The sequence below is a fragment of the Mastomys coucha genome, unplaced genomic scaffold, assembly GCF_008632895.1.
Source record: "Mastomys coucha isolate ucsf_1 unplaced genomic scaffold, UCSF_Mcou_1 pScaffold15, whole genome shotgun sequence".
Classification (NCBI taxonomy): domain Eukaryota; kingdom Metazoa; phylum Chordata; class Mammalia; order Rodentia; family Muridae; genus Mastomys; species Mastomys coucha.
The window spans coordinates 60,613,362-60,624,761 of record NW_022196897.1 but is presented as its reverse complement, the minus strand read 5'-3'; the positions used below and the strand labels follow the sequence as shown (position 1 = coordinate 60,624,761).

The window sequence follows — 11,400 nt, the reverse complement described above, 5'->3', positions numbered from 1 at the left end:
CACTGTCTGAGTGATGCACACATCTCACTGTCTGAGTGATGCACACATCTCACTGTCTGAGAGATGCACACATCTCACTGTCTGAGAGATGCACACATCTCACTGTCTGAGTGATGCACACATCTCACTGTCTGAGTGATGCACACATCTCACTGTTTGAGTGACACCCACACCTCACTGTCTGAGTGATGCACACACCTCACTGTCTGGGTGATGCACACATCTCACTGTCTGGGTGATGCACACATCTCACTGTCTGGGTGATGCACACATCTCACTGTCTGAGTGATGCCCACATCTCACTGTCTGAGTGATGCCCACATCTCACTGTCTGAGTGATGCCCACATCTCACTGTCTGAGTGATACACACATCTCACTGAGTGATGCACACATCTCACTGTCTGAGTGACGCCCACATCTCACTGTCTGAGTGATGCACATACCTCACTGAGTGATACACACATCTCACTGAGTGATGCACACATCTCACTGTCTGAGTGATGCCCACATCTCACTGTCTGAGTGATACACACATCTCACTGAGTGATGCGCACATCTCACTGTCTGAGTGATGCCCACATCTCACTGTCTGAGTGATGCACACATCTCACTGTCTGAGTGATGCCCACATCTCACTGTCTGAGTGATGCACACATCTCACTGTCTGAGTGATGCACACATCTCACTGAGTGATGCCCACATCTCACTGTCTGAGTGATGCCCACATCTCACTGTCTGAGTGATGCACACATCTCACTGAGTGATGCACACATCTCACTGAGTGATGCACACATCTCACTGTCTGAGTGATGCACACATCTCACTGTTAAGCCCAGGCTTGACATCGGTGCTCTTTCTCCCTTCTGCATCTCAGAATTAGTTCTGAGATTATTATGTCACATCATCTCTTCAATCTAGATTCAGAGAAAGTACTCTTGATGAACTAATTAAGTGAAATAAGATATTTAGAACTATTTTAATTTACCAGGTCAGGGATATTTGTAGTCATGAGAAAAAAAATTAAAAAAACCATTTGTATCAGAATTTCACACATTTCTGAGGAAGTTTTGTTTTTTAATATTATAGAGTAAAACTATAGATTCTCAGTTGCTTTTAAAGTCTTTTTATTGTTTCTTTCATTTTTTTTGAGCTTATAATATAATTACATCATTCTCCTTTACCTTTACTCCCCAAATCTTTTTTGTATACCCTCCTTGCTTGCTTTCAAGTTCATAACCCATTTTTTCACTGATGGTTGTTACATACACATATGAATACATACATCTGTATTATTAAGTATGTAAACATGCCCTGCTAAGTTTGTCTAGTGTTACTTGTGTGTATGTTTCAGGGCTGACCACTTGGGAGTAATGAATAGTTGGTGGGCTCTTCCTGGGGAAGGCTGTCCCTGCCTGCTCTCACATCCCTTAGTGCTTAGACTCAGTTCCCTGTACATCATAGCAGTGTCCAAGTACTGTGTCCTAGGGATGACCTCACAATGATATTACTGACTATAGTGAATTACGTATATTAACAATCATTATAAACATAGTATTCTTTATGATACATTTACTGTCAACCAAGGATTATTGTAAATGTTTCACATGTAGTAAGTAGCACTGATGTACTTACTACTACATGTAGTAGTAGAACTGATGTGTTCTATATTTATTCTAATTATATATGTGTGTATATTGTCTAATTATTTATATTCACATATTTTCCCATCATATATATGAATTACAAGGGCCAGAGGTGAATCTTATAAAATAGCACCTCATTCAAATGAGTCATGCATTGTCTGCAGTGTCAGATGTCTGGGTAGTTGATGCTGACAGACTATGTAAGTATAACTCCATTATCAACTTAAGTTCATTCACCTATGATTGTACATTTAGAAATAGAAAAAAATATGAAGGACAAACACCAATCTTTTTTGGTTTTTCGAGACAGGGTTTCTCTATGTAGCCCTGGCTGTCCTGGAACTCACTCTGTAGACCTGGCTGGTCTTGAACTCAGAAATCTGCCTGCCTCTGCCTCCTAAGTGCTGGGATGAAAGGTGTGTGCCACCACTGCCTGGCAACACCAATCTTATTTATTCTCCTTTTAAATTTAAAACCTGATACAAGGCTAGAGAAGATCATGTTATCAGTTCAAATATCGTTGATCCATTTTTAGATACCATAAACATTATCCATTCCTTTGGTAAGGTGTTTCGGTGTTGAATTCTTTCTTTTCCTGAATTTGCCCAAACTGAATAAATTCTAGTAACTTGATCTCTGAAATTTTGTTTTTAAGGGGGATTATATTTGAAAATAAATGTTTGCAATATGCATAAGGGGGAGAAAAGCAGTGTATATGTTAACTCCATCCTATAACTCCTGATTTCAGTTATATGTTTGATAATAATGGACTTTAAGAAATGCTTATATTAGGAAAAACAAAGAATGGATTATAAAGAAGAGTGTAAAAATTACAGCCCCAACAGTGGTTCCCAACTGTCCTAATGCTATAGCCCTTTAATACAGTGCCTCATATTGTGGTGACCTCCAACCATAAAATTATTTTTGTTCCTACTTCATAACTGTCATTTTGTTACTGTTAGAAATAGTAATGTAAATATCTATGTTTTCTGATGGTTTTAGGAAAACCCTGTGAAAAGGTTGTTTAATACCCAAATGGGTTATGACCAGCAAGTTGAGAAACACCATTGTAGAAGATAATTGTGTAGATTATGATATTTCTGCTTTTGTTCTCCTAACACTTGGTAACTTTACTTTGGTCAACAGTCTTTGTTTTGTTCATGACAAAGTTTTACTTAGCAGGAAATAGGACTGCAACAGTTTTCTTATGAGTAAAAAAGTAACCAGTTTCTTCTACCCTGTTTCTAAATTCTGTATAAGAGAAAGTGACACCTTTCATGTCTTCCTTCTTGTAGTATACCAGCTGCAGCAGGAAGCCCCTCACCCTCGAAGGATCACCTGCACTTGTGAGGTGAGTAGGATGTAGTGGTTACAACAGAAGCCCTTGGATTCTTCTGTTTCCAAAAGCTGACATCCTTGGAGGCTTGTTTGTGGGTGTAACCATTCTCTCTGGGTCATAGCATAATGTTGTAATGAATTCATCTTTATTACTAGTTTCATTTGATATATGTATGCTATTTAGAACATTATATATAACATGTTTGTATAGTCTTAAATTATATCATTTTCTTTATACATTGTTTTTACATTTTAAAATGTATTATTATTCTGATAATGAATTTGTAAGAATCATTGTAGAATTATTAAATTATTTCTTCTATTAAAAGAAAATTTTAAATCAATTTAAAAAAGGAACAAAAATTGAGCCAAGACATCTGACCTTTAATCCCATCACACAGGAGGGAGAGGCCAGCAGATCTCTTAGTTCCAGAGAAGACTTTTCTACACACACACACACACACACACACACACACACACACACAGAACATGGAAATGGGTGGGTATGAACAAGTAACATAGATAATTTATGAAGGAAAGTTATTTTGTATATCACATAAAAAGATGCAATAAAACCCCATAAAAATACCCAAATGAGACCTCACAAAAAATCAGGAAGTCAGTAATGTATATACTGAGCATAGAAATAATTTGTGCCTGTAATCCAGGCACTAAGGAATTGGTAGCAGAACTCTCTGTTTAAGGTCATCTTTGGCTACATAGTGAGTTTGAAGACAATCAGGAAAACATGATACTGTCTAAAATTAACAATAAATAGAAATCTAAGACTGTAAATAATAAATTGGAATGTAAATCTATTCTAGATATGAGATAGAAAATACCCTGGATGACTTTATTTTAAACTTTGCAATAATACAAAGTTTTTGGAAAAAGATAATAGACTACCATAAAAAAAAGAGTCTGGTATAATGAGGAAGCAACTCTGGCTAATATATGCAAATTAGAATATTTTTGTTCAACTCAGAATAAACATTAGTGTTACTGAAAAAAAAATCAGGAAGTCTATTTTGTGTTGGCCAACAACTCCTGAGCATGGTACTTGCCTTTGAGTGTGGCTGATAACACCGAGTGACACTCCACTGGAGAGAACTGATTTCCGGTTGCCAGCAGTATCAATTACAATACCTTTTTGGTTGTGTCTACTTTTCCTTCTCAGTGCTGGGATCTTGTCTGGTGTGAACTTGTGCTGGCCTTGGTATGCTGTTGTAGTCTATGTGAGTTCATCTGTATATCAGCCCTGTTGTGTTTGAGAAAGACTGTTTCCCTGGAGTCATCCATACCCCAGCTCTTAGAGAGTCTCTCTGCCTCCTCTTCTGAGTAGATCTCTGCACCTTGAGGGGAGGTATTTGACGACAGCATCCTGTTTAGCATTGAGTGCTCTAAAGTCTCACCCTCCCTGAGCATTGTCCAGTTGTGGATGCCTGTGTTAATTTCCATCCAGTGTACAAGAAGCGTCTCTGTTGAGGGTTGAACAAGGCTCTGATCTTTAGCTATGGAAATGTGCCATTAAGTGTGACTTTATTGCTAAAGTCCTTTAGTAGCGTAATATGTGGATGTTAGCTTTTAATCTGTAGATTTGTGTGTTTATTTAAATAATCACAGAGGTTAAGTAGTTAGTAAGGGACCTAGGGGTGGCAAAATAGAACATAGTATTACAGAGATCAGGGAACTAGAGTCGGATGAATTGAGGAGGAGGATGGGAGAGCAGGGTTAAAGAGGGAATTTGGGAAGGGACTACAATCCTGAAGTCTTTTGAAAAGTCATATGGAAACTTACTACTAAAAAAGCTTTCTAAAATATATGCATATAGAAAAGAAATTTAGTGAAATCACAATATAAGGGTGGGGGGAGAGACAGTTCTCTAAGAAGACATTTTATGCTATCAAATAAAACCTTCAGTGCCAAGATTGGGCTACCTCCTGTTGGGTCATTGGCCAAAGGAATTCTGTAAACCCTCCCAGACATCACAGGCTATAGCCACAGCAATTGGTTTCCCTTTATAACCTGATGATAAGACCCTCTTGTTGAAGATTGCACTTACTTATATCATCAAACATGGAGAACTTGAGTTGGTACCCAACTATAAGTTTCACCTACTGACTAATGTTCATGGGACTAGAAGGTATTTTGGATGCTACAGGAGGAGGAAAGTACTCATCACTATTATCCTTTATCCTACAACAGTGACCTGCCAGTAAGACACGATGATGCACCAGTGGTACAACATAGATTATGGGAGTAACCAACCACTTAAAAATTTTGAATTCAATTTTAAATTCACTTCATGATATAGAACCCATGACTGAGCCTGCTAATGTGGCATAAGACTAGACATTTATATTTTTTATCCCTTCAATTAATCAACCAATATTCTCTGAATGGTTACTTTCTATTAGATCCTCAGAATTTAAGTCAATATCTCTTTCCTGGAAGAGCTTAGAGTCTCCATAGGGAGTGGAGTAGATTAACCAGTAGAAAGACTGGTAGCAATTCCATGTATCTGTTTTTTGTGGTGTTTGTTTGTTAGTTTCTCCCCCCACTTGTAGGGAACTTGTGGTAGAATGCCAAGAGATAATACCAGAGATCTACATAGACAAAAAATAATTTAATGTACTAAGTGTATGGCTTAGACCCCATCCTTGTAGCTATAGAAGTAAAAATGTTTTCAGCAGAAAAACATATTAGGTTTCGATCACTTGGCTGTAGTGTAGAAGCTGGATTAGGAAGGAAGCTGGACCTTTGGAGGCAAAATATCTGGTTTAGCAGATTGCTGCAGTACTTCTAAGGATAAGTGAAAGGACCTGTAAGACACTGGTTCTGGGAATAGCCAAGAAGGGGCAGACAGAGGAGTCTCTAGCGCAAAGAATACATGCAGTTCGATGGAGTGTGAGGGAAAAGTGACCGTAGAGAACTAGTCATCTCTTGATTTATCCCCTTTGTCTGATTCTCAGGAAACAGATTTTCCTTTTCCTTCAAGAACAATTAGATGTTTATAAAAACTTAGTAAAAAGCATATAAAAGCTTAAATAAGCATAAATTATTCCTACTGTTGCATGACATTTAAATTTCTAACTTGATACATTTTAAGTCAACTAATTGCAGATTGTTAATCATGTTTATATTACTGACTAATCTTTTAATTTGATTATCTAAGTAATGTCTGTAAGTTTGAAGATACTACTTAATATCTTAGATAACCCTAAAAGATCTAGAGGTTTTGTTTTTTCTTTTTCTTTTTGTTTTTTTTAAAGAAAACCTTCTCTACTTCCTTAGATTCAAAAGATGTGCAGTGAGTTTTATGAGCTGAGAAATTGTTGGAACAAAGACCAACTCAAATGGATTTTATGTTGGAAGATAAACAACCTGGCTGGCAGCAGAAATAAAGTTTCTCAAAGCTTATTATTTAAGAATAATTCTTAGGAAAAGGTAGAATCATGATTCCCATGAGAAAACAAAAACAGGCTGAAAACAATTTAATAAATAAAATAGGGGACAACCAGCAGAAAAGTTCGTAACCATACAAAAAAAGAGAATATGTATCAGAAAGGAAACTTGGTAACTTGTTTGTAGTATGAATCTGGGAAAGACTGTAGTATGTGGTTACCATAGTTCTACAGTTCGGAGAATTTGAAGATGCCTCAGAGATTAGGTACATACTGGGCTAGACTAAAGTGTGCTTTTGAGGATGCATGATACTGTCACTGGAACAGATTTCCTGCTATGCCGGTAATAAATATTTCAAATTTGTTAGAAACAGTACTAGACCATGAGGACCAGGCAGTAAGAAATCCAGACGTGGCAGGTAGGCTTGTTGCAGAACCACAGATCACTGGGCAGGCTGTGAAGTTGCTTTGGGAAGTGTCATTCAACCTGAATCAAGCGAGACATCATCAAATAGGCAGGAGGAGGGCCTTTTTGGCTGGGCATAGGAATCCCAGTATTAACTTGATCTCTATCTCTTAAACAGGCAATATCTTGAATAACAAATCTAGTTTGCCTGGTACTCATTTCTTCCTGTTCTGTATAGTCCAGCAGCCATGCTGTTTGGTACTCATCCAAAGGAAATGAATGAAGACATAGCTGCGGTCTCAATGTTTATTGCCGTATTAGTCACAGTGGCCAGGATAGTCTGGTCAGTGAATAAGTGGGTAAAGAAAACATATATATATACGTATATATGATGAAATACTGTATTTCATGACAATACAATCTTTAAAAGAAGCAAGTCCTATTATTTACACTATTGTGGGTGAACCTGGAGGACATTATAGTAAGTGAAATAAGCGAGGCCCAGAAAGTCAAACACTTATAATCTCACTCTATAGATTATAAAATGTTCAGTTCAGAACAACTTCAGTTCAAATTTAGTTCAAGTGTAGATAGTTATTTGATACTGGGGTGGTTGGTGACTGGAAAGGTGTTAGTTAATGAATACAACATTTCCACAAAAACAGGAATACTTCAAAAGTACAGATTTTAACTCTGAGGTAATACACGTTAATTATGTTAGTTATTCCACAATAAACACATATCACACAAATGTTAATTATACAGTATATATTTTTTCATCAATTAAAACTTTACCATGAAAAACAAGTTAAAAACTGGAAATGATAAAATTCTTTTACAAAGTCAGAGTAGAACCATTCTTACCCTGTTGTGGAGAGTAAATGATCTTTAAATGTAATTAAAACAGCAAATAGCAGGATTCCTAGAACCTAGATTACCTCATAGGAAAAGGCCATTGCTGTGATTCTGTAGCTAGAGCTAGGTTGTTGTTCAGGAACCAACTTAAATATCATCTCAGAATGGCCTTTTCTGACCACCAACTTATAGCTAACAAATTAGTCTCCTGTAACTGCCTTTAGACCATTTGCTACTCCTGTATTTTCTGGTGTTCTTATCACTTAAAAAACAGACAACAACAAAACCAGTTATTATTGTGTGTTTCTTAGCCTTACAATGTATTTTCAAAATAGGATAATTTTGGTTTTAATTCACTGATATGTCCCCCTGTACATAAGAAAAATAGAAAAGGTCAAGATGGCTCAAAGGATAAAGGCACCTGTGGCCAAGACTGCTGACCTGAGTTCAATTCCTAACACCCACATGGTGGGAGGAAAGAACCACCTCCTGCAGGTTGTCCTCTTGACTTCCACTTCTCATGATGGCGATGGACACCCCTCCCATAGCCACAAGCACACAAATAATAGAAACACTTTTCTTTTAAAAAATGTTTTCAGTATTTCTTGAGGGAATTGGGCAGATCTCCTCTATCTTCCTATCTGTCCAGTAGGAATCCCTCAGAATCTATGTTGTAGATGAGTTGCTTGCTATGAAATGCTACAGGAGGAGAAGGTGGCAGGAGGAGACCTGGTAGGAAGCAGAAGGGATGCTATGTTAAGATGTCTGTAACAAAATGGAGAATGTAGAGGAAGGAAGGGAACTAGGGACATCGGGGAAGAGCCACAGTCTGGTGTTACACTGTTGAGCATAAGTTCTGTGGCTATTTTACTCTTTGAATAATGTGTTTTAGTATCTTTTATAGTTCATTACTACCTAGAAACAAAACATAGTTCAACTGTTGACACATACAGCATGGATACATCAGAAACAGGTCTAGGGAAAAGAAATAATAAATCCAAATAATTAATAAACAGGATCCATCTTCTGCCCATTAAAAATGTACGCAGATTCTTTTTCTTGGTATGCGCTTTAGTTTATCATATAAAAACAATGTTGAGTTACATTTTGTACATTTTAACTTTCACAAATATTCATTGTTCTTTTTTTTCCCTGTAGGTAGAAAACAGACCAAAGTATTATGGAAGAGAGTAAGTATGGATTATCAGAAAGTATCTTATAGATTATCTTATGTAAATGATACAAGTAAATACAAGGTTTTAGTAAAAACACAGGATGAGAGAAATATTCTAGTTTGGTGGAATTGAATTCTCTTTCTTTGATTGCAGGTATAATCCTAACTGGTCTAAATAGGAAAATAAAGACTAGTGTGAAAAGAAAATAATGTGATAAACAAGTATGCAGTAATGCTAAAGAAGCAAGCATACATACTCCTAGATGGATCTCAAGAAAGTGTATATTTATGTACTAAATACAATAAAACATACCTATAGATTTAGTAGGTATGGACAGTTTATTGTATATTGCCCCCCTTTCTAGTTTTCTATATTATGTAGTATCAGCCCAGAAAAAAAGTGATTCGTGTTATTCAGAGACATGTCAAATTTTTTATATATTACCTTCTGAAGATGTTTCCCTAATGTTATTATTATTTTTTAATGTGCATTGCTGTTTTGCCTGCATGTAAGTCTGTGTGAGGGTGTTGGATCACCTGGAACTGGAATTATAAACTGCCATATTGGTGCTGGGAATTGAGCCTAAGTCCTCTGGAAGAGCAGCTAGTGCTCTTAGCCACTGAGCCATCTCTCCAGCACCCTTCCTACCATAATTTATTTAAAGTAATGGATCACATGAAGACCAGCTTTCCTTTGTGTAAAATTATAGGCATGTGCCAATACCTCAGCCCCCTCTCAGGTTTTGAGTTTTCCACTTAATGTTGATAATGAACAGTATAATATTTTTTTAATTGCCTTTTGGTTTTAGTTCTACAGTTGGGCAACAAACTATACAAAAAGTTATTCCAAATGCTGTTTTAGTGTTTAAGGTCTTATTTTTTCTGATTATTGAGAAATAGAAATATAGCACTTTGAAGAAAAGAATAAAAATCATCTGTAACCCATATCACTCTCCAGATAGAAACTTTTTTTTCATTGAGATAATATCAGATAACAATGTATATAGCAAATATTTCTAAATTACTTAAAATTCCAGATGTGGGCCAGGTGGTAGTGGCACACACCATTAATTTCAGCACTCAGGAGCAGAGGCAGGAGGGTCCCTGTGATTTCAAGGCTATCCTGATCTACAGAGCAAATTCTAGGACAGCCAGAAAACATAGATAGATAGATAGATAGATAGATAGATAGATAGATAGATAGATAGATAGATGGATGGATGGATGGATGGATGGATGGATGGATGGATGGATGGATGGATGGATACATAGATACATAGATAGATAGATAGATAGATAGATAGATAGATAGATAGATAGATAGATACATAGATAGATAGATAGATAGATAGATAGATAGATAGATAGATAGATAGATAGATAGATAAATGGATGGATGGATGGATGGATGCATACACACCTGTGTTGTTGTGTAAATGTCTGTAGGCAGTGTTCCTGTGGATTGAGGTGAGATGACTGCAGAGCTGAGGACCAGTGTCCTTAAGGGTTCTTCAGTTGACTTTCTGATTAAGGCTTTCAGGCTTTCAGCAGGAATGATGGACACAGAAGTATATCCAATTTTAGACTGGAGATACATGGATTAGGAGGCTTAATCTCTAATGCTAATAGTAATTTTGAGAAGCCTCTTACTGTACAGTTTTAAAGGGATACAGTTATTAGATCAACTGGTATGAATCATTTTAAGGGTCTTTAAATTTCGTTGTCAAAGTGTCTTTCAAAATTTGAGTTTTCGGGCGGTAGTGGCGCATGCCTTTGATCCCAGCACTTGGGAGGCAGAGGCAGGTGGATTTCTGAGTTCAAGGCCAGCCTGGTCTACAGAGTGAGTTCCAGGACAGCCAGGGATACACAAAGAAACCCTGTCTCGAAAAAACAAAACAAAACAAAACAAAATTTGAGTTTTATTGCTTTAAGTTTATTGATATTTATTTTAAACAGGTAGCCCATTTTGCCAAGTTTATTCACTGATGGCACATACACTAATCTAATGAGAGTGTCACATCAGGGGTGGGTTACAATAGTGCTTGCACCAGATTCAGTGTATTGCCTGTGGACCTAGTTCTAAATGATTAAGAAATTCTTGGAAATGAAAAATTCAGGAGACCAATTATAGCATTTCTGATTGGTGTGATTTAGACATTATTACCATGAACAATTTTAAGACTGTTCAGAGACTGAGCCATACCCACAAGGAAAAACTTCAGAGAGTTGTCAATTACCCCAAGCAAAATTCCTGGGTTATTAAGGTACCAATAAAGAGCCTTTAAAATTTATTACAAAGTGAAGTGACTATTGTCCTTTTGCACTGTGGAAGCTGCAGTGCTTTTAAGCAGTGAGGCAGCTGTGATGAGAGAGACTGTCTCCATTGTTCGCTCTTGTGTGATCTCTGAGCCTTTGAGCTATTTGAACAGGCAGATCACAGCATGGATGATGGAGTGCAAACAAGGGTATCACAGGAGAAGGGGTGACTACCCAGTGAATTGTCTGAGTTTGTATATTAGTATTTTTACTTATTTTTTAGTAATTTAAAATGCCCTTAAGGGACATTGTGGGCCATTTAG

At 36.9% G+C, this 11,400-nt stretch overlaps 1 protein-coding gene across 2 annotated transcripts in view; it reads left to right on the top strand.

The window, feature by feature from the left end:
* Chn1 (chimerin 1) overlaps positions 1-11,400 on the top strand; it is a 164,166-nt gene that overhangs the window by 61,036 nt on the left and 91,730 nt on the right. For both annotated transcript variants that reach the window (XM_031370637.1, XM_031370639.1), the window contains exons 3-4: positions 2,940-2,995; positions 8,806-8,837. In XM_031370637.1, the coding sequence (XP_031226497.1) occupies positions 2,940-2,995; positions 8,806-8,837 (88 nt within the window). The remainder of the gene's footprint in view (positions 1-2,939; positions 2,996-8,805; positions 8,838-11,400) is intronic.